Below are 27,292 nucleotides of genomic sequence, written 5' to 3' on the forward strand. Positions count from 1 at the left end.
CCCTTCCCCAGCTCTGTTTAGGGATCCATACCACACCTTAATTCCGAGGCTTTTGATCCCATTAAATATGCACAGGTGTCACAAAGAGGTAACGAAGAGGTGTCACAAAGAGCTCACTAACAGCAGCTCTGCACCCTGCTTTATCTATTTTAATTATTCCTAATGCCATGCAAATACTTAACAGCTGATTCAGTCCTGGTCTCTGTAAACTCATAAATGGTCACACAGAGTCCTGGCTCAGCAGCCTCAACACTTAATTAATTTCCTGTGTTAATTGAAAGCATCCCCAAGCCTGTTCTCCTCCCAAACCTACCCTGGCCCAGGGGGACCTCCACCAGCACTGCCTCACCTGAGAGGTTCAAAACCCCACTGTTAATTTGGTTTTATTAAAGAGTTTCTGCTCCAGCCCATTGAGCAATAAACAGCTCCATCCTTCTGCAAGGGGAAAAACATCCAGCAAAAACCATGGACCTGGTGCCAAACAGATTCCACTGTGTAGTAATCTCCACCAACATCTGCTTCCCTCTTTCAGAATTGTATCATCCAGAAAGATTGCTGGAAATTATGATATCCAGTTCATTAAAACCACATTTGCAAGTGATAAATTGCCTCCTTTCTGAGCTGGTCTTCCCAGCTCCTTTCAGTGCCAGGATAATTTCAGTGTTGCACAGGCGCCACTGATCTGAGCTACTTGTACAATGCAGGCTCTTTAGAAAAGGCTTAGGAGCTGTATGTTTAGGAGAGGAAAACATTAAACCACAGACTATTTCTGAAATGGCCAAAGTCATATTCTGCCTATCTGATGGTCCAGCTGATGGGAAACAAATGATGGCTTCATAAATGGAAGTGAAATCTGAAAAAAAACCCCAAATATTTAAAATGCTGTCCCTGGGCCAGCAGAGGGTCCTGGGGACACCGAGCTGTTCCTGGGCCAGCAGAGGGTCCTGGGGGACACCGAGGTGTCTCTGGGCCAGCAGAGGGTCCTGGGGCCAAGGAGGCCAATGGGACCCTGGGGCAGCAGGAGAGCATTGGCAGCAGGTCAGGGAGGGATCCTGGCCCTGTGGGCAGCCCTGGAGGCACCTCTGGAGTGCTGTGTCCAGCTCTGGAGCCTCAGCAGAGCAGGGCCAGGAGCTGCTGGAGCTGAGTGAGGGCCTGGAGCATCTGGGTGCCCAGGAAAGGCTGAGGGAGCTGGGGCTGCTCAGCCTGGAGAGGAGCCCCAGCTGAGAGGGGCCCTCAGGCCTGGCTGTCCCTGTGTGCAGGGAGGGGCAGAGCAGGGCCCAGGCTCTGCTCCGGGGCCCAGCAATGGCACCAGAGCCACGGGCAGGGCCTGAGCCCAGCAATTCCCCCTGCACAGGAGGCACAACTTCTTCCCTGGGCAGTGCCCAGCCCTGAGCACATTGTGCACAGAGCCTGGGGGCTCTCCTCCCTGGGGCTGGGGCAGAGCTGTGTGCACACAATGCTGTGCCCTGTGCTCTGGGATGGCCCTGCTGGAGCAGGGAGGTGCCACCAGTGCCCACTGAGCTCCCTCAGCCTCAGCCAGTCTGTGGGGTTTTTCAGTGTGGAGAGAAAGGGCAAAAAGAAAGGAAACAAAGGAAAGGAAATTACATTAATTGTCAAATCTCTGTCTTAAACCTGATCCTAAATATCTCTGGCTACAATACCAAACTATGGTAGGAAAATGAGCTTCCCAGGCAGACTTTCCCACTGCAGCTCCACCCTTCAGGGAAGAAGGTGGCATTAAATGCAGGATTATGTGTGGAAGTGCCCTTGCCCTGCTGAGCCTATAACCAGTACTATAACTGGTTGCCACCTGTTTGGTGTTCCCACCTGTTCCCTGTTTGGAGGGAAGATCCTGATTTTATCTGTGCAGGTGGGAGCAGGTGTTGGCTGTCCTGCACTGGTTCTCTCTAATTCAAATTAAACATCATTTGCATATTGCTCACTTTCGTCGTGTCATTTTGGGTGAGGTGGCTGAGCCTTGTGCAAAGTTTGCCTTGCAATTTGCTCAACTCTCCATTTGTTTAATTTGCTGGCAGTTCTCTGAGCTGCCAAAACGCTGATTTGTTTAGCAAAGGGTGAATGCTTTGAGAATGGAGAAATGGAAGTTATTACATTAAGCACAAAGCAAATTAAATACCCTGTATATCCACAGGCCAACATTAGGACTGTCACCAGTGAATATCTACCTGCATTTCAGCCTCCTGCCTGCTTTCTGGCACTGTCCTTCATTCTAGCAGATGGAGTGGAATGTGGCATCTGTGAGCTCCTCCCTATCCCACCTTTGGACCCAGTTCCACAGCTGGCTGCAGGAAAGGGTTCTCCACCAGCTACAGAAGTTGCCTTACCCTCACAGTGGAATTCTCACTAAAATCCCTCAGCAGCAGCTGTGCCATGTGGGAAGGTCATGCCAGACCCTTTCTGATTGGGAACTTCCCTCTGCTTGTTTCAGGAATATTCCCTGCACAGGGGCTCTGGTGCTCCCAAATCTATCACTCCTGCAACCCCAGCCTGATGGAAAAGGCCACCAGTGAAGTGCACTCTTAGAAAGTCTGGACTAGACTCTGTCATTAGACTCCTCTTTCCTTCATATTCCAAATTTTTAACTGCTTTTCTGAATGCTGGGTGTGGCGTGAACCCTCTTTGTGAGGACAGTGATCATCACAGGCTGTCAGTATTCACATTCACCTTCTAGAGGGGAAGTTTGTACACCCATGTATGTAAAACCTCCCATCTTTGGTGTTCTAAGTCTGGAATCCAGCTCCAGTTATTTTTTTTCTTCATGGATTCCAGAAGTTGAAAGCAGGATTTACTCCTTGGTGGTAATTCTTGTGAGACCTCCCAGAATCCAAACATAAAATCTTATTACTGTGCTGCTCAAGGAGCTGGCCAGGTGAAAGAACTAAAAGCATCTTTCCCTGGCCAAAGCAGCACAGGCTGCCAAGGTGGCCAAAAAGAGCCAAGAAAATTGATTTCAGTAGTACCTCAGTCTCCTACAAGGTTCCTTTTTCCTCCAGCCCTGTGAAAATGAGCTGCAGTGCACAGAAAATACAGAACTGCAGCTGCTTCTAAGTCACCCTCAGCTTATAGGAACCAGCTAAATAATCACTGCCAAGACTTTTGGAATTTTCAGCTTCTGTGGTTTGCTTAAGGGGAGTGAAAACACCTTGAAATCTGCTCTAAAGCAAAGCTGAGGAACCTCTGAAACACCTAAAATGAGTAGACCATGAATAAGTAACACAGAAAACAAGTCCAACAAAAACTCCTGGGTCACCAGGGTATACTAGCATTTCATTCCCACAAGTTTTTTCTGAACATCCTTGTTGAAAGCTCTTTTCCAGTCTCGCCATCTAAAAATGTGATAGATCCATGTGAGCCTGTAGTTTCTTGCCAGGCTGCAGAAATGAAGCTGAACTAAAGCAATGATTTTTGGACACTGGGACAGCATCAAGGATGCTTTGAGTGTTCCCAGGTGAGTTTACTCAGTGCTTTCACCAGCAGCACTGCACTTGCCTTCTGCAACATTCCAACCCAGCCATGGATACAGCTGCTCTTCAGGCATGGATAATTCTCACATAAATCCCTGCATCTCCAAAAGCAATTCTGCAGGAGGCGACAGCAGATTTCAAAGAACCTTTCCAAAGTTCATCTGAATCCAGCTGGGAGGGAGAATTGTAATTTGCCAGGGTTTAGGAGCACTTTGCTTTACTCTTGCCTTACAAGTGCGTGGAGCAGGCTCTGTGCTTTGGCAGGTGAGCTGTGCTGAACTGCAGCTGGGTTCCAGCTCACATTCCTGCATTTGGCAGAACCAAGTAGGAATCAGCACTGAATATTTTCAGTGGCATTTAGATCCAAATGAGCCCATAAAGCCTGAAGAAGATCACCATGTGCTGTCACTGCTCGAGAGAGTGCAAAAAGAAGCAAACAGCAACATGTTTGGAGCAGAACAGACCCAAGGTCTGATTTAAATCCATATAAAATCTCCTTTTCTAACAAATAATGACCTGAGTGGGAGATCAGGTTTTGTGCAGCCTCTCTAAAATGCACTGCTTTGCTGCCCAAAGAAATTGGAAGTTTGTCCCGAGCTCCTCCAGAGCTGTGAGGCAGCAGGATCAGCTCTCCAGGCTCTGCTTGTGTTGAGTCCATCTGTCACAACCCCTGGATTTGGGAGCTGCCAGAGCAGCCAACTTATGAAGCACCGCCAGCACCAACTTTTGCAACTAAAAACATAAGGCTGCTTTACTGTTACATCAACACCACAGGGACACAGAATTCATGCTCATATTTAATGCAGTGGAATCATCATTCCCAATTACTGTGGAGCAGCTGTAGAATTTTAGTCGTAAAACTCCCATTTCCACTTTATTCCCAAAGGGTTTTTTGGGTTTAGAAAAGCAAAAACTAAAGGAGACAGGACTGTTGCCTTACCCCCAACCCCCAGAGCAAAGCCCTGCTCACAGATGGGTTCAGCAGAGTCAGGACAGTGTCTTTGTACCAGCCCTGAGGGTGCCAAAGATGACAAACAGTTCTACCTGACTCTGGATAAAACATGGAAATAATCAGTGGAAGGATGATTTTGTTTTCAAATCTTCTGACAAAGATAAAAACTGTGTCTAACACGGTCCTGTCATAGAAACATCCAAGATCATGAGTATGACCTGTGACCAATCTCCACCTTGTCATCCAGTCAATTAATTCGTTTTAAATACAAGAAAAGCCGCCATGGGGTTCTGTCATTATCTTTGTACCTCTAGGAATGTGAAATCACAGAATCCCAGCATGGTTTGGGTTGGAAGGGACCTTAAAGCCCATCCAGACCCACCTCTGCCATGGGCAGGGACACCTTCCACTGTCCCAGGCTGCTCCAAGCCCTGTCCAACCTGGCCTTGGACAACTCCAGGGATCCAGAGGCAGCCCCAGCTTCTCTGGACATCCCCAGCAATGCTTTGGTTCTACAACTGGGACCAGGCTGAACTCAGAGGTAAAAGCCTTTCTGTGTCCCTCCTTGTCCATCCTGCTCCAATGCTCTTTGTCCCTGTATTGAGGCAGCACTTTCTCTTTGCTGCTCCCTCTGCTTCCACACAAATCATTCTGCTCCTCCTACCCCTTACATTCTTACCTCAAGGAGCATCAAGTCCAGCTCCTGGCCCTGCACAGGACAGCCCCAAAAATCCCACCCTGTGCCAGAGAGTATTCTCCAAACTCCATTAATATTGAAGGTCCTTCAGGGTTCAGCATCATCAGAATCCTCAAGAAGAACTCCAAGCTCTTTAACGCATCCTCATCATCCAACCTAGATCACCTTCCACTCAAATGAAGTAAAACAACACAGCAATTTCATGTCATGATGTTTCAGTTAAAGTAACTCCTTTAATGAGTTGGACTCTGCTAAAAACAAGAATGTAACTTTGCATGATTTAGCATCATCTATGAAATCCCCAGTTTAAGTTACCAGTTTGATGTTCTTATACTCCAAAGGACGTCTCAATTTACTTTCCTCATATATTTATTCAATTATTGCCACGCTATCACCTGGCACCATCACTGCAGAAGCTCAGTTACACTGAACGCTCTTTCACTTTTCCCCTGCACAGATGAAACCTCCAGCTCCTACTTCTCTATAATTATTTCCTATAATACCATGACTGAAAACAATTTGGTACCCAGCTTCTGAGCTTTGTGACATTCAGCCTTGTGTGGTGCCTGAGCAATTTGTCAGGGCTGTGTTATTCACAGAATCCCAGGGTCACTGAGGCTGGAAAATCCCTCCCAGCCCATGGAGTCGCACCTGTGCCCAGTGCCCACCTTGTCCCCAGCCCAGAGCACCGAGTGCCACCTCCAGCCCTTCCTGGGACACCTCCAGGGATGGGCACGCCAAAGCTCCCTGGGCAGCCCCTGCCAAGGCCTGAGCACCCTTTGCATGCAGAAATTCCTGCTGCTGTCCAAGCTGAGCCTCCCCTGGCACAGCTTGAGGCCGTTTCCCCTTGGCCTGTCCCTGTTCCCTGGCAGCAGAGCCCGACCTCCCCTGGCTGTCCCCTCCTGTCAGGAGTTATGCAGAGCCACAAGGTCCCCTCTGAGCCTCCTTTTCAGGCTGAGCCCCTTCCCAGCTCCCTCAGCCACTCCTGGGGCTCCAGCCCCTTCCCCAGCTCCATTCCCTTCTCTGGCCACACTCAATGTGTGTCATGAAGTGAGGGGCCTAGAAATTCCACCAATTCAGGGGTTTCCAAGACCAGAACTGGCAGCAGATCACTGCCACTGGGTGTCACAGCTAATTAATTCAGTGTTGCATAATCCTAGGGCTGTACATTCTAAGTCACCCAGCTCCAAAGTGGTTCATCAGTTCAACCTCAGCAAAGCCCACAGTGATGTGTTAATTGTGCCCCATCTCCTCCCACTGCAGCTCATCAATTCAGTGCCCTGAAACTCAGACGTACTGTTTAACCTGATTAAAATTCCTCAAAAATAAACAAAGCGCCAAGACAATGGAAAGGAATTAATTGTATAAATGCAGGAATCAAACCCAGTTATCAAGGGATCTCCATTCCAAAATCATAAGTTATTCAGCTGGCCAGACACTACTAAAGTATTTTAAATATATATTTATCAAATTCTTTAGCCATCCCTGCAGCACAGTGTATATTCTAAGGAATTTATGTGTTGTGTTCTCATGCAAAGGTACCCAGCTTGTGTTCCTTTAAGCTGGCCTGAAGTCAAACCCCAGTCATTATCAAGCAGTCCTGAATAAAGTAATTCAGCCATCACTTTTTGTGGAACTGCTGCTCAGTTGGGACAGCTGCTCTAGTGCAATGTCAGTCAAAAGAGGGAATGGAGGGAAGGACCTGCTGACTGCCTCGTGTCTTCAGCCACATCAGGAAGGTTTGGAGAAGGCTGTGTGCTGCATGGAAGCCTGATCTGCTTGCTGGGTATTCCTTGGCTGTATTTTTATGGATATAACCCTACCTGGATTTTTCCTAGGCACAGGGAGAAGCAGGCAGCTCTGCCTATCTGTTCCCTGGCAGGTACATCCTTGATGGTAGCTAAACCTGCACAGGATCTCACCCTGCTCTTAACAAAGCCAAGCTCCTGACCACTGATTAACCCTGATGTGTCACACTCCACACACTCAATTCTTACTCAAGGAATAAGAAATATCTGGGATAATCCAGGCTCAAAATCCCAGAATCTCCTGCTGGTTCTGTGGGTAGCATTGGAAAGAAACCCTGGTGAAGATATTGGAACTGCCACCCCTCTACAGTGTCTCAGGCCATCCCCAAGATTTATGGCATGTTCCCAAATATTTGAGCACCTTCAACTAACACAGAATCCCAGAATCTCAGTGTGGTTTGGGTTGCAAGGGATCTCAAAACCCATCTAGTTCCACCCCTTGCCATGGGCAGGGACACCTAACACTATCCCAGGCTGCTCCAAGCCCCATCCAACCTGGCCTTGGCCATTTCCAGGGATCCAGGGGCAGCCACAGCTTCTCTGGGCAAGTCAGGCTGAGAGATCCAAAAATGCACCATGGGCTGTGATCCCATCATCACCCTAAAACACATCACCCACTATCACCCCTAAAACATAGCAAGGTCACTGGAGAGCAGTTTCAGCCTTCTCAGCAAATACCAGCAACATCTGTGTGAAAAATATGGCAAAGGAAGGATTTTTGACACTTACTTTTGGAGGGGACGCGCAGGTTGGACCTCACCACCTGCAGGGAGTCTGCCTGCACTCGGAGCTCATAACTTTGGACACTTTCATAGTCCAGAGGCTTTTTCACAGAGATCACTCCTGTTCTATTGTTAATGGCAAACACATCTGGAAGCCAGCAAAAACACAGGAATTTTATGAGATGCATAAACAGGAATTTTCAATGCCCAAGGGCTTTATTTTGGGGATGACGCAATTCTCTGACACTGCCAAGCAAGTCATTCCCTCCCTCCCTCCCTCCCGCCCTCCCTCCCTCCCTCCCTCCGTCTTGCAAAACCCCACGTAGCTCATCTTTGAAGATATTTTTAAGCAGCAGAGTGGCTTGATCTGCCCTACTACTGGAATAACTACCCCAGAATCACAGAATCATGGAATATCCTGAGCTGGAAGGGACCCAAAGGACCAGGGAGTACAACTCCCTGCACGAGACTTGAGTACAAATGGAAAGATGGGACAAGACAAAGAGCCCACACTCACAAAAGGAAGGATGGGATGGGGAATTCTTTACATCCCTCCCAGTAATTCTGTGTTATTTTGTCAAGATGTGCAGCTGGATCACAGAGAGTATCCCAGCAGGATGTTTTGTTTGGATATCAGGCTCTAATCCAATATTTGTTACAGCATGGCCGAGCCTATAATCCCTTAAACCAGATTTTTAAGCAAGTACAACTCCATCAAACCTATTTATGTTTTTATTTTGATGTGCCATGGACTCACACTCTATGGCATCCATGGGAATTTTCACATCAGTGAGAATTATTTTCTTGTAATTTTGCTAATCAATCTGATCTTTAGTTTATCTCCAAAAGCTTGATAATGGTAGTTACAGAATCATAGAATGGTTTCAGTGGGAAGGGACATTAAAGCCCATCCAGGGCCACCCCTGCCATGGGCAGGGACACCTTCTACTATCCCAGGGCTTCCAAGCCCTGTCCAGCCTGGCCTTGGGCACTCACAGGGATCCAGGGGCAGCCCTAGCTGCTCTGGGTACCCTGTGCCAGGGCCTGCCCACCCTCCCAGGGAACAATTCCTTCCCAATATCCCATCTAAACTTCTCTGTTCCAGCCTGAAGCCATTCCCTCTTATCCTGTTCTTTGTAAAAAGTCCCTCTCCAGGTTTCTTGTAGGTCCCTTCCAGCCCTGGAATTCCCTCCTGCCTGTTCAGATTAGGTGGGATTTCACCTCGATGATCTGAGCGTTCTTCTCCAGCCTTAATGATTCTGTGATTCACCTCAGCAGCTTTACTTCTCCACAATTTCTTGCAGAGCTGTGGTTCCCCATGAGATTGAAATACTAATATTAATATTATTACACTTACCCTCTTCATTCCCTGACACAATGGAGTACACGACTGTCTGGTTCAAGGCGGCCGCGGTGACAACGGTGACCACGGTTCCCTTCGGGGCACTTTCACTCACTGGGGGGGGCCTGCAGAGTGGGACAGAAGGATTTGTCTTACATTGCTGAAGAGCAGATTATTCACACTTATCCCTCAAGTTAGGATGTCCTCCGCCTTTTAGGCTGCCAAAGGATTTTTTATTAGGGAAAATCATATTAAAAAAAAAATGTTTAACCTTTGGGAATGCAAAAGTCACTGAGAAGTCCAATAGACAAGAGTGGCAATGTAAAGATGTAATGATTCTTGGATCTGAGAAGTGGGAAAGCAGGGAATAATGAGGAGAAACAAGAACCACCACAGCCTGACAAATTGGAAGTAAAAGTCAAAATAGATCTTTTCTATATAAACTTTTTATATATATAGATCTCTTTTATAATAGATCTTGAATATATTCAGGTCTACCAAGAAAACTCAGTAATCTGTCAGAAAACGACCCAGGAAAATTTATTGATGGGTAAAATTCCACACCTTAAACAGGAATCACTTCGGGGGCCACCTATACGGGAATTTCCACTCTTCACAAAAATCCAAAAATTTTCATGCCAACACATTTTGGTACCAAAACCCAAGATTCTTTTCAGGAAATGAACTGCAACCCAAGGCTACCCAACCACTGCAAGGGTGGGCAGGCCCTGGCACAGGGTGCCCAGAGCAGCTGTGGCTGCCCCTGCATCCCTGGAAGTGCCCAAGACCAGGTTGGACTCTGGGGCTTGAGCATCCTGGGACAGTGGAAGGTGTCCCTGCCCATGGCAGGGGTGGCACTGGATGGGATTTAAGGTCCCTTCCAACCCAAACCAGTCTGGGATTCTGTGCTGATGTCTTTAAATCAGCAATCCAAACAATTTCAACAAGAAGTGAGAGGCTTGAGCTCATCTCAAATCCTCCTCCTCAGATTTTCCTCATGGCAAACAGTGGTTGAATTCATGCTTCAAACTCTTCAAAATAAATTTAAAAGGAATTTTTATGAATGTAGATGGAGTTTTTTTTTTTTAATGTATTATGCAGATATTTTCAATTTTTAAAAATTACACTCATTCAATAGATAACAAACATCAGATGAGAATCAGCTCAGAGAGGCTCCTGAGTTTGAAGATCAGTTGTGCACTGATCTTCAAAACTCTGGACAGAATCTACAGCTGCTTCTTTCCAGGGAATATCATGGAGGTATTTGGAAGACCAAATGGCACCTGGGGACAAGGTCTAGTGGTGGCCCTAGCAGTGCTGGGGGAACAGTTTGATTTGATGATCCCAGGGGTCTTTTCAGGCCTAAATAATTCTGTGATTCCATGAATATTTTATCACTTTCCCCTTTCATCTTCCAGGTGGTTTTCAAATCCTCCACCCCACACCACATTTTCCCATTCCAAGGGCAGTGAATGGGCACGGCTCCAAGGCTGCCAGAGTTCCAGAAGCGCTGGGACAACGTTCTCAGGAACTGGGTGGGATTGTTGGGGTGTCTGGGCAGGGCCAGGAGCTGGGATCAGTGATCCTTGTCTGTCCCTTACAACTCAGGCTATTCCATGATTATACAAAAGTTGGAACCCTGTGGAAGAGGTTTTACAGTGACTTCTGTGAGCCAGAGAAGTTTGATCAGAGGATCCATGTTTGCCCCTGAAAGAATTTTCTACCAAGGTCATTGACATAGAAACCAAGAAAGAAAGAAGGATAAATAAGAGAAACCTGCAGCTGCCTATTCCGATGAGCACTTTGTCTCTCGTGACCAATGACTAAAGTGTAAACTTAAGAGTTTGGTAAGAATGTATAAAAAGCATGCATGCTATAATAAAAACAGTTTGAAGCCTTCTGAAAATGGAGTGTGTTGCTTTGTATTGTCTCCATCTCAGCTACGACAGAATCCCAGGACACAATCCCAACTATTGAAACCAAACTTTGCCCACCAAGAAGTGGCCAACCTTCTCTTGAAGTCTGCCTTACAAACAATTCCTTTGGAATCAATATTGCTTTGGACTTCCGAGAAAAATTCAGAGATAATGAATATTTGGAATTAAGTTTTGGATCATGGAATATAACAGTGATCTCCTCCTTTTTTCACTGATGGAAAAATCCCCTTTTACTCAAACCCACATGCATGGAGCAGATCCCTCTACTCGCACTGTTCTGCGTCAGTCATTGGAATAAAGTTCCTTGCTGCTCCTTAATTTATTAAGCTCTAAAACCATTGCTATGAAAAGCTTTTTAATGTGCATTTTACCAATGCAAATGCTAATCTTAGGGATTAAAAAGATGCCAAAAGGCAGGGAAAGACAGGGAAAGATGGGGGAAAAAAAGCTGCCAAAGCTGGAAGCATTTAAAGCTGGAAGTATTTAAAGCTGGAGTTCTTTTGATGAGGTCAGAGAGGAAAGTGCCCTTTTTTATACTGCATTATAGATGATGTTTTCTTTATCTTCTAAAGGTGTGGGAGTGTTACAAAACCCCTACATTTCATTCCCAGCACAATTCCAGGATATTTCTGCAGTGGGAATGACCTTACAGCTCCCTGTGCCAGTGCTGCATCCAATGGACTGACAAATCAATAATAATTAGTGAGAGGTTTTGTGTTTGCTCTGGAGGGAGGGGGAAGAACAGCACCCCCCCCCCCCCCACGGTAATTGCACTGATTTAATTCCCTTCCTTTAATTCCAGGGATTGGAAACAACAGGAGCAATGCATCAGCTGCAGTAAAACACCCAGCTCATCCCTTCAGAGCATTCCCCTGGACTGTGGAGAAACAAAGCAGTAAAAGATGAGCTTCCAACTTCCTATATACTGCTCTTTATCCAGTGCTTCCAGCTCTAATAACCTTTCTAAGGGAATAAATTCCTTATTTTCCAATGTTTGAGTGGATAAGATGGAAAATGGTGCTTTTTTTCCTGACATATTATTCAAAGGTCTTTTAGGGCACAGGCAAAGGTGTTTTTATGCCATAAGTTTGCATCACTGGATGGTAAAAGCTGGAATTTTTGTGGGAAGAGGAAAGCAGGAGAATCTAGCCCAAGCCACCCAGAAAAGGACTGGAAAACTCCCATGGGAATGTAAGGGAAGGGAATTTCTGTGAGCTCAATACCACTGGGGGACAGGGAGGGTGAAGGGATTGGTTTGTCACTGTCACCCAGGCAGGACTGATGTGTCACTGCCACCTGGATGTGTCTCTGCCTCCCAGCCCAGTGCTGACTCCATGGAACCAGAGTTGTTAAGGATGGAAAAGACCTCCAAGATCATCAAGTCCAAGCATCAACCAGCACCACCCTGCTCACCTTGTCCCCAGGTGCCACATCCACACAGTTTATCAACACCTGCAGGGATGGGCACTCCAAAGCTCCTTGGGCAGCCCCTGCCAAGGCCTGAGCACCCTTTGCATGCAGAAATTCCTGCTGCTGTCCAAGCTGAGCCTCCCCTGGCACAGCTTGAGACTGTTTCCCCTTGGCCTGTCCCTGTTCCCTGGCAGCAGAGCCCGACCCCCCCTGGCTGTCCCCTCCTGTCAGGAGTTGTGCAGAGCCACAAGGTTCCCCCTGAGCCTCCTTTTCTCCAGGCTGAGCCCCTTTCCAGCTCCCTCAGCCGCTCCTGGGGCTCCAGCCCCTTCCCCAGCTCCGTTCCCTTCCCTGGAATTGCTTTGAGATATTTGAAACATTTTCAATGAAATGGTTCCTTTCTGAATTTCTGAACTCCTCACCTTCTCAAATCTGTGATTTCTGATTTCTTCCCAAGACTCACATGCCCAGGATCCACATCCATCCCATCCCTGGATGTGAGAATGTCCCTTGCAATAAATGATAATTCACCTGTATCCCACAAATCTTAGGGATAAACCACAATTAACACCCACTGTAATCCCCATCCCACCTCAGCCTTATCCAGAGTTTTAACCTTCCCTTCTCCACACCACCACCCTTTGACCATGACACCTTTAATCTATTTCATCCATTTCCATGGTATTTTTTCCCAGGACCATCACAGCAATGTGGCATTTTGGCCCTTTGGTTCACTTTAGCTTTTCCACAGGAATAATAAATGATATCTTGGGAGCATCCAGGATCGGATGGAGACCAGGAGAGACCTCATTGATTTCTCTGAGTATGAAACCACAAAATGCATTTGTCCCTCAGAATATAAATGAAGCAACCACAAAGAAGAACAGGATTAAAATAAAGACATTATTTGTGCGCAAAAATACTGAAAATAAATACAATTTAAAAAAAATCACTGAATTTGATATATCTTAATTATCTGTGTCTTGATCAGAGTGGGAAAGGAAGACTGTGCACGTCTCAAATACATTGAAGGGCACAACTACTGGAAGTGTCCAAGTGAAATTTTAACTTTTCCTCTCTACTTTTCTGCTTCTTCTTTTTCCCTGTGCTAAACACATCACTCCCAGGCCTTTTTCAATTTGCCTGATAGCCAATATACTTTAAATTCACCATGAAACTTGTCTATCTCCAAAAGCATGAATGCGAGATTTAATAAAAAATTAAATTTCAAGCCAGCAAAACCAATAATAATTTGGAAAATTGGTTTAGAGCTGAAACTTAATAGTGGGATGTGAATGGACTCCATATGAGCAACTTCAGTTGCCTCTACTTTGTGGACTTTATATTTTATATCTCTTTATATAGACCATTATAATACAAAATATTTTTATATCTTTATATTTTAATTTATGGACCTCCATAAAAAGCCCTCAAAAATTAAGTTTTGGTGCTGTTTAATTAAATTTCTCACGTCAGCTTGATTAACATTGAGGGTATTTTTATTCTTAGGGTGGTAAGAGCGCCAGAGCAGCTGTGGCTGCCCCTGGATCCCTGGCAGTGCCCAGGGCCTGGTTGGATGGGGCTTGGAGCAGCCTGGGACAGTGGAAGATGTCCCTGGCATGGCAGGGGTGGCACTGAGTGAGCTTTAAGGTCCCTTCCAACCCAAACAAGTCTGGAATTCCATGATCCCCATGGCAGCTCTTTTAACCCTTTCACCAGCACATAAACACTACCTTGGCTTCCTGTGCTTGCTCAATAAAAGATAGACCTGGACACATTAGAGCAATAAATTATAATTTAATCAAGTTTTATACACATTTTAGAGCAATAATCCTTCAATTAATCAAGTTTTTGCTCTCCTAGTAACTACCTGAACAGCTTGTCCCAAGCAATGATTTTTTTTTCTGGAAAAGAGTATTTTCATCTTAATTAGATGTATTTATTGAGCAGTTTATCTTCAGAGTGTCACATATTCCTTCCTGGACTTGATATCCTGCCTTTTTGTCTCAATTCCCAAATTGGTTGGAGGCACTCTGACCTTCCCATGGTATTTATCTCCAAAACAAATTACAAGGGAGTGGGGACATTGCTCCAGTGGTCCTGTCTTAACCTATTGTATTTTAACCCAAATGTCAGGTTTTGCTCTCCTGACCTCTCTGTACCCATGTTATCCCTCCAATCTTCCCAAATTAAACCTGAAGCCACGAAGGCAGGCATATTCCTGGCTGAATTCTGCAGAAGCAAAAAAAAAAAGGTGGGGGGGAAATGTCCACCAAGCCCAACGTGGGGCACAGTCACACACTTGGATTGGCCAAACTGATGGGATAAATTCCAAGGATAACATGGCTGGAAGGAAAACACATTGCTGGATGCCAATGGGATTTAATACTAAAATTATGGATAATTTCAGTTCCACATGCACACCTCTGGAGTGATTTATTCCTACATTTCATTAATGTGGTACTGGGAGATCTGGCCCTCAGCCTTTCCAAGCACAGCTTCCCTGCTGGGATCTGGCTCCCTGTGCTTTCCTCTTCCCCAGGAAACATCCCACCAGAACATTTCATTGGAAAATAATTCCTAAAATTCTGGTTTCCTTTTCATTTGGTATAAAGAAGCATAGGATTTTAAATGCAATCCTATGCAAAATAAAATGCAATCAGCACAACTAACACAAGAAAATGTAGGGGAAAAAGGATCCTTCTCCTGTAATCACCTGGTAACTCACTCCCTAATTCTTCCATGGCAAATCCTGCTTCAGTACCTGCTGTAGAAACAATTTAATTTAACTTTATAACCACATTTACTAATTTTTTATTACAAACCAAATAAAGTACCAACAGAAAAATCACTCTACACCAGTGATTCCAAAGGGAAAATCACACATATTTTCCCGAATCCAAGCTGCCACTGTGAGATGCAAATTCCACATGTATGTTGGAAGCTCCAGCTTAAGTGTGAGGAAAACACTGACTGCTTTTACCCCCACATCTCAAAAATGCTGCAACTAGAAGGTTGCCTGTGGTCTTCCCTTAATAAAATGTAAATTCCATCCAAGGAAAGATGGGAAAAGCAGTGGTAGGACCTAGATATGCTGAGAAAAGGATGATCCAAACGGATGCTCTAAATCGACCAGCATTAAACAAAACATCTTGAGGGACAAAACACTTTTGAAGGATAAAAATAACCCCCTGTGGACTCTGACAAGAAAGGGAAAATGATTCCTGAGGGGAAAAAAATGATCCCTAACAGGGGAAAATCCCAGGGAGCTCTGCTAGGAGGGGAAAAGGGAAACTTCAGTAAACAGAGGTTTAAAGAAATGCAGCTCAGGAGCAGCTGATGGAAGAGCATCTAAGGCGGATTGATATCCTGGAATGTCCAAGGCCAGGTTGGATGGGCTTGGAGCAGCCTGGTATAGTGGAAGGTGGCCCTGCCCATGGCAGGGGTGGCACTGGATGGGATTTAAAGTCCCTTCCAGCCAAAACCATTCTGGAATTCTCTGATTTATCAAGGCCTCAGCCATTCACAGATACTGAGAACCATGGAATATCCCAAGTTGGACAGGACCACTCTTTCCAATTCCTGAGCTCCAACCCAGAGCACTGTGGATGCTTTTCCCACTTTTCTGAAGGAAGCACCAAATCACAGAGATTCCAACCATGGCATGCCAACCCCTACCCTCACTGTCACTGTGCAGGGCTCCCCATTCCCTATTTCCCAATGAGGAAAACTGTCTGAGTGAACAGCAGGAAACCAGAGAACTGGGCAAAATCTCTTGGAATAATTGACTCCTGATACAGCTCCATGATTTTGTTTTGTGAAATCCTTTTGCTTGGATGGTGTTGGAGTCCAATACTGAAGGATTTAATTGGGTGGAAAACATTACGACGGCTCTTCCACCAAGGGAGAGCGAGCTCCATGTGTCCCCAGATCTCCCTTTTTAAGCAGAACACATTTCCACAGCAGTGCTGGTGCTGGGAGAGAAATAAAATTAAATAAAATGCCACACTACATTTACATCGAGTTACAGCCTGGAATTCACAGCTTCCCTTATTTCACCATAAAACTTCAGCTTGCTGGGCAACTGGACACATCTTTTCTGACAGGCTGGGGAGCTGTAATGCAACACTAATAGAAGCTGTAAGTTTGCAAAATTCCTCATTTTTCCTGTTCTGGGATGACTGAACACCTGGTTAATGTGCCCACAGGCACTAATTAGGAAGCAATGACGCTGCTCCTGGTTCCCATTCCATTCCCTGCTCCAGCCACGAGCAATGACCTTCCCCTTGCAGAAGATGTGGAATTTATTAATTAACACAACACCAAAAAGACCCCAAATCCCTTTCAATTTTTATTCTTTTAAATTGAGGACGTGCTCATAAAGAGGACAGGCTTGCTAAAAATACCTCTTTATATTCATCTGAGGTTCCAGTTACATCTGGTCTCCCCTGTTTCATAGTGCTACTAATTAATATCTGTTAATTAAGAAATGAAAATGCTGCCATAAGTTGTTGTGAAGCAATGGAAACTTCTGGATTAAATCCTTGATCCAGAGGTGATCTGAGTAAAGTCAGGACAAAAGAAAGAAGAGCTTGGGAAAGGGGCTCTGTATGGCAGATTTGATTTTCTCAAAAAATTGATTTATTTGGTTTATTGGATTTTAACCTTCTTTTTTTTTTTGGTTGCCCAGAGGAGCTGTGGCTGGAATTATCCAAGGGATGCTGGGCAGGGCTTGGAGCAACCTGGGATAATGGAAGGTGGCCCTGCCCATGGCAGGGGTAGAATGAGCTGAACTTTAAGGTCCCTCCCAACACAAACCACTCTGGAATTCCACGGTTCTTTATCCAGAGACCATTTTGCTGGCACAAAGCAGGATGAGATCAAAGCCAGCATCAAAAACATTTAATAAAATGTGTAAATTGTCTCACCCTATTGGGGTAGGGATGTAGAAAATCTCCCTGTCCCCACCAACCCACTGTCCAGGCTTTCCAGGCTGTCACACAGGCTGGAGACACTGGACATGTCGATGTCTTCCACCAGTTCTGCAGAAAACCCCTGGAATCCGACTGACAGCCAACACCCTGAGGGAGATGTGGTGACAAAAGCAGCATCAGCCATGTCCTTCCCTGGCACCAAAGGGCAGCTGGGCTCTGAGGTGGCCCAAACATCCCCACATAAATGTCCAAATGCCCCAGCATTTTGATTCTTTGGGATTTTTGCCTCTTTTCTCCGCACTGTGTTTTTGTGGAACAATGCCTGTCTTGGCAAACGCTTTGTTTGTCAGGCACTGCTGCCATCAGCTCTCTCCGAGTCATCCTTAACATCCATGGCAAGGGCAGACAAGCACCCACAAGCACCCATAATGCAGCTCAGCTCCTGGGTTCCACAGGGAGGGAAGATCCAGTTGGGACCATACAGGGCTGACCGCAGAGTCATTAGGGTTGGAAAAGCCCTCAAAGGCCATCATGTCCAGCTGGGAACCCAGCAGCACCCTGTTCCCCACTAACCATGTCCCCAGGTGCCACATCCACACCTGTGTGACCTCTTCCAAGGATGGAGACTCCAAAGCTCCCTGGGCAGCCCCTGCCAAGGCCTGAGCACCCTTTGCATGCAGAAATTCCTGCTGCTGTCCAAGCTGAGCCTCCCCTGGCACAGCTTGAGGCCGTTTCCCCTTGGCCTGTCCCTATTCCCTGGCAGCAGAGTCCCCTCTGGCTCCAACTTTTTTCCAGGAAGCTGAAGAGAGTGAGGAGATTGCCCTGCTGCTGCTCTGCTTCTCAGAGGGAGTGAAACATCTCAGAGGGAGGGGGTGAGAAGCATCCCAAATCCCACCTGGCTTTCTCTTGCCAGTCCCCTCCAGAGAAGCCAAGGATGCAGAAGATCCCCTCTGATGGACTTTATGGGGGATCTCTCACAGTCATTAGGAAGGAACTATATTTTATCCCTCACTTATCGTAAATCAACTGTTCCATTCTATATTTTCTGGATCTCAGAGCCCTCAGCTGCCCTTTTCTGTTCAATATGGAGAGCACAGCGGTGTTTAGAAGTCTCCAGAATAATTTACAATCCAAACAAAGAAGGTGGGGGGGAAAAGAGACCAATTAATTTGCCCTAAATGATGCAATAATGCAGAGGGAGAGCCAGTGAATAAATACCACTCTGCCTTCATCCATTTGACTGGTGTCTCCTCTGGAAGTCATGGATAATGATCAATCAAACTCTCCCTGGGTGTGGAGAGGGCTCCAAGCAGTGCTGGTGTTCCTTTGGCAGAGCTGCCAGGCTCTGCAGGTCAGCTCAAGGCAGAGTGGCACTTTCATCTCCCTTTCTGCTCATGCCATCTGCTCTATCTCTCTCTATTTTGGATTTATATTTGATTTTGTAGCACAGGCTGCAGCTTTATTTGGAAAAACTGTTCAACTATGACCTTTCCCTAAATACACAGGGAGGGAGGAAGTTTGTAAACCAGCTTGAGAACAGTGCTGGAATCATCCAGATTATGATAATTAGACAAGCAAAGATCAATACTAATCCACTCTAAAGCCACTAATTCTCAATCCATCTGAAATTCGAGCACACACATCAAGCAGTTGTTTGTTTTGCAAGGGGCACCATTGCTCTGTGCTACCTTTCACCCTTAAGATATCCCATGTCACTAGGAAATGAGGTCCTGTGACACTTGCCAGTTCCAGCCTGCATCACTGTCAACAAACCAAACACAACAAAACACAGCCTGCAGAGTGTGACAATCTCTGAAAACCTTAGAAATCAACACTAGTCTTGCTCCCAAATATTTGAGAGTCTCAGAGCTGAATAAGAAACTTCTGGGGTTGTTTTAATATCATTTTTGACATTGAGGAAAATAAATAACTCCTTTACTGTCCCCAAAAGATTTTAAGAGCTTCTTAGAACTGTGCAAAGAATTTTTCAGGAATGGAACTGTGCTTTGGAAAGGGAAACCAGGCTGTCCAGATAATCCTGAAGAGTTCATAGGGACACAAAGATAACCTGGTTTATTCAGGTGCTGTCATCAAAAGGTATTATGGGCTACAGGTCACTTTGCACTGCAAGAGTTCTTCACTGTAGTGAAAAAGCATTCCCAGCTCCTGGGATAAAAGTGGAGCTCAAGGCATGCTCAGGAATCCCACAATCTCAGAGTGGTCTGGGTTGGAAGGGACCTCAAAGCCCACCCAGTGCCACCCCTGCCATGGGCAGGGCCACCTTCCACTGTCCCAGGCTGCTCCAAGCCCTGTCCAGCCTGGCCTTGGGCACTTCCAGGAATCCAGGGGCAGCCAGAGCTTCTCTGGGCACTCTGTGCCAGGGCCTGCCCAATATCCCACCTATCCCTGCCCTCTGTCAATCTGAACCTATTCCCTGTGTCCTGGCACTTCAGTTATTGATGCAGGGTCCCTCTCCAGCTTCCCTGTGTCCCTTCAGGCCCTGGAAGGAGCTGTGAGGTCTCCACAAACCCTTCCCTTTTCCAGGCTGAACAGCCCCAGCCTGGCTCCAGAGGGAAGCTGCTCCAGTCACCTCAGCAATTTCTGAGTCCTCTCTGGACTTGCTCCACAGGAGGTTTGCTCCAACAGACACCTGCCTGCCGTGCTCTGAAATTCCAGTCACAAATGGACATGGTTTTGTTTGCTACATTACCCAAAGTAATGTAGCAAACGCTGCACACCTCTGGAGATACCTAAGGAACTGCAGGGAGCAGCAGGAACAATTTCTCTCTTGAGAAAAATCCTTCAGCAAAGGATTATTATCAAATGCAAAGTTTGTAATTTTGCACTGGTCCTTCAGATTTCACATTTGTTCCAAGTTAAATACAAAATTAGGAGAAGAGAGGCATGTTTTTGCTATTTTTCACTTCTTTAAGTGGGAAATATGCTAATACTCCAATCATGAGGACAAATACAGCGCAGATAATGAATTTCTGTCTAATCTCCTTTAAAGAGCTGAGCAAGCCCATCCTTCTGGGCTTACTGAAGACAATTTATGTTTTATTTCTGCTTTCTGATTCCCTGCAGTCCTTGGATTTGGAAATATCTGTACAAACCCCACCACATTCTGCTGCTGATTATGTCACTCCAGTGCATAGAGAGAACACATTGCAACTTCTTGATATCTTGAAGCTGCTTGCCCTGATCTTATCACTTCATGTTATTGTACAGATGTCAAATTCATGAACACATTCTCTGTTACAAAATTTAACAAACTAATCAGCCCGTGCCCCACTTTTTGGTTTGCTTTTGATCAAATTTAAGACACTGAGGTCGATGATAATGACTTGTCAGAGGGTAAATTTATGGAATTATGTTTCTGTGGTGCTAATAACCAACACCTGCACTTCTAACACTGAAGAGATCGAGTCTGAGTCCTCCCATGCCTCACACAAATGGTGTAGAGGATCAAAAAATGCCTCACAAAAATGGTGTAGAGGGTCAAAACACACTCCAGGAAAACAACCTAGAGCCCTGGTGACCCCAGTCTCAGTTCCAGCACATGAAATTTGTTTATCCAAATGACTCATATTTTCAACAACTTCTGAGGGGAAAATTTCAAGCAAACCTTCCCTCGCCATCACCATCAGCCCAGATCTTTCCAACTGGTGATAATCTGCTCAGACGATAAAATTCCACCACAACTGAGTATTTTTGTAGCTCTGTTTCAGACTAGCCTTCAAGCAGGACTTCATTTTGACTTTAAAAATACCAGTTTTAGGGTGAAAGAATGAACTCTTTACCTGTATTCATCCTGTGTGAAGCGTGGGATGACTGAGGGCTGCAGCACCGCAATTTCCACCGTGGTGGTGTTGAACTTCACTGGGTCCCCATCATCGTAGGCAATAACCACCAGCTACAAACAACACAGAAAACCAGGCTCTGACTACACAAAAGAACACTTTTTATCCTGACTTCCAGCAATTCTGGTACTTGCAGGGTCTAAAAAAATCAGACGTGATTTTCTTTTGCTGCAAGTCACACACGGTGTAAGAACAAAACACGGAGGGAAAAGGTGACAGCCATCCTCAGGTTGAACCTCTGCTGGAAAATTTACAGAAACATGATAAACTGGAGGAATTTTATTCCTGGAAAGGGTTGTTAAACATTGGAATGGGCTGCTCAGGGAGGTGAGGAGTCCCCATCCCTGGAGGTGTCTAAGAAACCGCTGATGTGGCACTCAGCGCTCTGGTGGGGATTGGTCACAGGTTGGACTCGATGATCCTGGAGGGCTTTTCCAACCTCAGTGATTCTGGGATTCTGTAACTCCCAACAAAACAAACAGGAAAAGCCCTGGGTGAGAATTATCTGTTGCTGACATTAATATCTAGAACCAAGGGCTCATGTTAGAACAAAAAAATTAACATTACTTCCCACCCCCTTCCAAAAAGTCCTCTGCAGAAAAGACATGTTCTAAGCTCAATCATGGACAAGACAAATTATCTTCTCTTAAATGAGGCTTGTTATAAATATTTTGATTTTTAAAAATCTTTTCTCATGTCTGTTTGTTGATTGAATCTGTGATTTTGTGCTGGCACAAGCAGGTTAATTTGTTTTTAGCTTTCACGTGAAATATGCTTGCAAAAGGATGTGACTCCAGCCCACTGAAGAAGGAGCAATGTGCATTTTTCCAGTTTTCTCCCTAAATTTTTCCTCATTTCTGGAGGTTGCTACATGAGGCATGTCTGCATCTCATTCCAGCAGGGCATTTTCAACTCATTTCTGCCAGTCCAAGCTATTCCACAATAACCCTTTTTTTTTTTTTTTTCCAGCTGGTATATCAGGAAAGTCACCAGTGCAAGATATAATTGCAGAAATCATCCAGATGTTAAATAATGACTGGAAAAGTTCTCAGAGGATTCAGCAGCAGACAAAAGCCCAGTGGTCTTAAAGCAAATACCAACTCCAAGTGTTCCCATCACTGATTTCTGGAATCTTCTCTGTGTTTTTTTCCTAAGAACCCACATTTTCTGAAAAGTAGCTCCCTGCTGAATGTCCCATTTACTGCCCTAATATGAAACAGTATGGGATAGATCCCAGTTTTGGAAATAAGTACTAGAAGTAAAATAAGTACTAAGAAGTAAAAACAGCAAGTGCAGCAACAGAAAAGTTCCATTCTGGTGATGTTAACCAAGAAAAAATCCTCTTCCCCCTTGGGTATTATTATATTAATTAGAAATTCAAAAGGACTTAAATTAGCACTGTCCTAAATCAGGGACTGCTCCAGCTCAAGTAGCCCTTGATGGGACACTCATGAGTGGAAAACAGCTTTATTCCTCACAATGGAAGGGGTGCAAATAAACCTGTCTTTAACCCTCATTTCAGAAATAAATAACTGAAAGAAAAAAAAAAAACACCTTAATGAGTGTAAGGAAGTTTCCAAGTAGGGAAATTACATCCAGCCCAAGATATTATGGATATAATTTTTTTTTCCTTACTTACCCACTTCTATTTTCATTTTTTACTACCCCCTCCCTTCATGGATCTTAAAGGGCAGATATTCTACTGATTTAGGTTAAAATCATACCTTAATCCACATTCGTTCACTCCAGACCCTTTAGGACCAGTGACAACAAAATAGGAATTTAGGTTTCCTTAAAATCAACATTATTTCATCAAAACACTTGTGAACAGGAACTCCTGAACTACCCAGCTGTGCAGTAACTTTACAAGACATCTAGCTTTTCTTACAAAGTTCTCCCCAAATTCTCCCCAGAAACCCTGTTGAAAGTGAAGTTGGGAAAAATGAGTGTTCCCCAAGCTGCCTCCCTGTTTTCCCCACCCTCCCAACAGGTGCAACCACTTCAAGACATTCCTGAAATCACAAGGCACAAAACACAAATCAGGAGAAAAAGATGGAAACAAAGGAACAAACAGAAGTGAAATTTTGCATGGAAACCTGATAAAAGGTTGGATTTGATTTTGGAGGTCTTTTCCAACCTTAATGATTCTGGAATCATTCTATGCAATAGAAAAAACAAAGGAGAACCATGATGGTGAAAGGAATCCCAGCAAATCCAGGGAACATTTCATGGCACTGCAGCTGAATTTGTACCTTGAATACCGTGCTGGGCTCTTCATTGAGGTTCACTCGGGTGATGACACGTCCGGAGTTTTCCTCCACATCAAAAATGCTGGCACTGTAGGGAAACTGCACAACATCCACCTTGTAGCGAACCCGACTCGCTGGGGTGCCCTGGGATGCAAAAAGAGGCAAATTGGGTATTTTGGGGGTTTTACACACCTCCTGAAGGATTAAAATGCAACATTGGTAAGGCCATCACAAGCAAAACTTGCTGTTTGTCTTCCTCAAACCTGAGCAACTCCTTCAAACCCCCCCAAATACCTTCCATGACACCTGAGAGGTCCAGGAGGAAAAATCACCAGAGGTTTAGAAAGAAAAGGGCTGAAACCCCACCTACTTAAACCCAGAAGTGTTTTATATAAACTGAAATTTTAAAACACAAGATGGACACAGCTTAAGGCTGGTTAAAATACCTTTCAAAAATATTTGGACTTGTTATAAAATTCATTTAAAGTTTAAGAAACTTACCAGTGGTTAAAGAAAATGCTGATTTGCAGATGGATTTTAAGCAGTCCCATAAGGAGCCCTCCCCACAGTCCAGACTCTGCTTTGGTGACAAGGACCAAGCCCAGGCACCCCTGGGCATGTCACGAAGTGTCCCCATGTCCTACTAGCCACATCTTTATTGAAGACCTCCAGGGATGGGCACTCCAAAGCTCCCTGGGCAGCCCCTGCCAAGGCCTGAGCACCCTTTGCATGCAGAAATTCCTGCTGCTGTCCAAGCTGAGCCTCCCCTGGCACAGCTTGAGGCCGTTTCCCCTTGGCCTGTCCCTGTTCCCTGGCAGCAGAGCCCGACCCCCCCTGGCTGTCCCCTCCTGTCAGGAGTTGTGCAGAGCCACAAGGTTCCCCCTGAGCCTCCTTTTCTCCAGGCTGAGCCCCTTTCCAGCTCCCTCAGCTGCTCCTGTGGCTCCAGCTCCTTCCCCAGCTCTGTTCCCTTCCCTGGCCACGCTCCAGCCCCTCCAGGGCTCTCTGGCCATGAGGAGCCCAGAACTGACCCCAGGATTTGAGTTGCCAGCACAGGGGGATGGGCACTGCCCTGGGCCTGCTGGCATCCAATAAATGATGGAGATTGTCCCTAGCCCACTTCTTGTTGCTGATACATTTATGGAAACATTTTTTATTGTCTTTTTTGGCTTTTTTAGCCAGATAAGTTCTAGCTGGGCTTTGGCCCTTTTCTTTCCACCTACTCCAGGGAATTGGATCTCCTGGATGTTTTATCTCTGCGTCTCCTGTAGGGTTTCATTTCCAGCAGACACCTGGTAGGTTGAAGTCCCTCATGAAAACCAGAGTTTGCAATGGGAAGACTTCTCCCAGCTCCTTGTAGGATGTCTCATCTGCCTCTTCATCCATGCCAGGGGGTCTAGGACAGATTCCCTCTGATCCTCTTTGCACACCAGTGTCTGAATAATGGTTTTTCAGCATGCCAAAGTCTGGATACACAGAGATTTGGGACATTTCATAAAATTCCAACTAAATTATTTGCTAAATATATTTGGGAGTAGATTCAGAGAAACATTTCTGTCCTAGCAACAGCATGGTTTAATTTTCTGAACATTTCTGAGTCTCGAGCTCAGATCAGGCTTTGACCTTTATGTTGTGTTTAAACAGCCAAAACATCATTAATGGTGGATGGCTGATTTTTCACCTGTATTCAATAATGTGCTTTGCTGGGATTGGGAATATATTCCATGTCCCATGCCAGCCACAAACTACATGGAAATAGAACATTTCCTTTTGTAAACAGCAATGGAAGTGGCTACAAAATGATTTGAGCTCACTAAATGCTATCAATGTTTTGCTGATCCAACTGAAGTCATTTGAGCATTGCCTCTTGGAGCTCTCCAAGGAATTCCAGCCTGGGCAGGATTTCTGAGGACATCAGCAACTTTAATCATCCCAAATGGGTCTGCCAGGCATGTTTGAGTGGTTAGCAAATTAGTAAATGATTGTGTTCATAGTTAAAAGCACTTCACATGTGCTACAGAGGGCAAATCATGGAAAAAGTGAGAAATTTCTGGGATCATGACATAGCAGAGTTCATTATCAACTTTCCCCCTGGCATTCCCTGCTTCAGTCATCTTTCTTCAATGTTATAATTAAGAGCAAATTACCTGCTGAAATCCAGCCTATTTGGGCTCAGAGTAATGGCCTTAAACTTGCTTGGAAGACTAAGAATCCTCATTATCATTAAAGCTCCTCACACCAGGTAATTTGTGATTAAATAAACAAAATTCTCATCAGGTTATTGTTCTTCCTGATGTGATTATCAAGTACACTTTGCTCCTGTCACTTCAGAAAAATAACAAAACCAGGATTTATTTTTTATTTATGGTATTTTGGCACTGATGTAATTAGAAAAATCTCCTGAGAGATTTCCCAGGGAAATCTATTTAGAAGCGAGTTTTAATTATCTGAAATATTAATCATCTTTCGCCTCTGTTCTAAATTAATTTAGATACATTATTATGTCTGCAGCAAAACTTGAATCTAGCTGATAATATTCCCAAATAAACCACAGAGCAAGGATTGTGCTTGGCAGGAACCACATTCATTCTCTCCAAGCATAGTTTCCCTGAGATTCAGAACTAACATAAAACTTTAAAAAAAAGCTCATCCAGCTCCAATTATTTCTTCCATGGCTGCACAATTCCATAAGATTCCATTTGCTTGGGGAAAATGCTATTTATTTCTGACACAGGTGACAGCTACAAACATGTCCTCAGTATTGGTGAGGGTGTCCCTGGAAAAGGGGCGTTGCATGATGCACATGTGCCCTGTCCAGAAAACTCCCAGCAGGACAACTGTAATGGAATAAAGCCAGGGAAAATGGAGAAAAGGGAAACACCTGGATTGTTGGAGGTTTTCATGTGTGTTTCTGCAAGCAACTCAAGAGGACGACAGGAATTGTTGCTTCCACTCTCAGGAGACGAAGGCTGGAGCACCTCTGCTAGGAAGACAGCAGGAAACAATTGGGAATGTCCAGCTTGGAGAAGAGAAGGCTCCAGGGAGATCTTCCAGTGCCTAAAGGGGCTCCAGGAGAGCTGGAGAGGGACTTGGGACAAGGGATGGAGGGACAGGACACAGGGAATGGCTTCCCACTGCCAGAGGGCAGGGATGGATGGGATATTGGGAAGGAATTGTTCCCTGGGAGGGTGGGCAGGCCCTGGCACAGGGTGCCCAGAGCAGCTGGGGCTGCCCCTGGATCCCTGGCAGTGCCCTAGGCCAGGTTTGGAGCAGCCCGGGACAGTGGAAGGTGTCCCTGCCATGGCAGGGGTGGCACTGGATGGGCTTTAAGGTCCCTTCCAACCCAAATCACCCTGGGATTCAAACTGGTAACAGCCATAAACCCCCAGAATTTCTTGGCCCAGGAAAGAATAGGGAAAAATGAATTTTGCTTTCATTTGAAGTTGACAGGCAAAGATTCCAGGTGTGCCTGGATTTCACCCCTAAGGAACAGTATAGAATGGCAGCATCATGAACACAGAGTTATTTCCCAGCTAAATCTCCATATATTATCTCCATATGTAGATTTCAACTCAAATCTGAGTAATTTGTATAATAAGGAGTTCAATAAGGAAAGTTTTGTAAAGCTAGTTCCATGAAAAAAATTAGAAAGTGGTGCTAAACCCCCCAAATTTACAGGTTTTAGTAACTTACTCAAAGCAACTGTGGAAGATGGGACAGCCCAGAGCAGGTGGATGAGTTTGGAGGGTCTTACACCAGTTCAAGGTTGTGAATGGTGCACTCGTGTAAATTCACCTTAATTTTATTTATATAAACCCTAAAATTTGAAGGATTTTACTCTTCAGTAGGTAATTCAACAAGAGGGCCTGAAACTCTGAATTGCTAAAGTTGGAAAATCTGAA

The 27,292-nt window shown here is 45.2% G+C and overlaps 1 protein-coding gene across 16 annotated transcripts in view; it reads right to left on the reverse strand.

Annotated features, from left to right (window-relative positions):
- Window positions 1-27,292, reverse strand: part of PCDH15 (protocadherin related 15) — a 331,935-nt gene that overhangs the window by 54,422 nt on the left and 250,221 nt on the right. For all 16 annotated transcript variants that reach the window (XM_053984471.1, XM_053984472.1, XM_053984474.1 and 13 more), the window contains 4 exons: window positions 23,397-23,537; window positions 21,085-21,197; window positions 9,022-9,131; window positions 7,672-7,812 (listed from right to left, as the gene is read on the reverse strand). In XM_053984471.1, coding sequence (XP_053840446.1) covers window positions 7,672-7,812; window positions 9,022-9,131; window positions 21,085-21,197; window positions 23,397-23,537 — 505 coding nt within the window. The remainder of the gene's footprint in view (window positions 1-7,671; window positions 7,813-9,021; window positions 9,132-21,084; window positions 21,198-23,396; window positions 23,538-27,292) is intronic.

The sequence above is a fragment of the Vidua macroura genome, chromosome 8, assembly GCF_024509145.1.
Source record: "Vidua macroura isolate BioBank_ID:100142 chromosome 8, ASM2450914v1, whole genome shotgun sequence".
NCBI classification, from domain to species: Eukaryota; Metazoa; Chordata; class Aves; order Passeriformes; family Viduidae; genus Vidua; species Vidua macroura.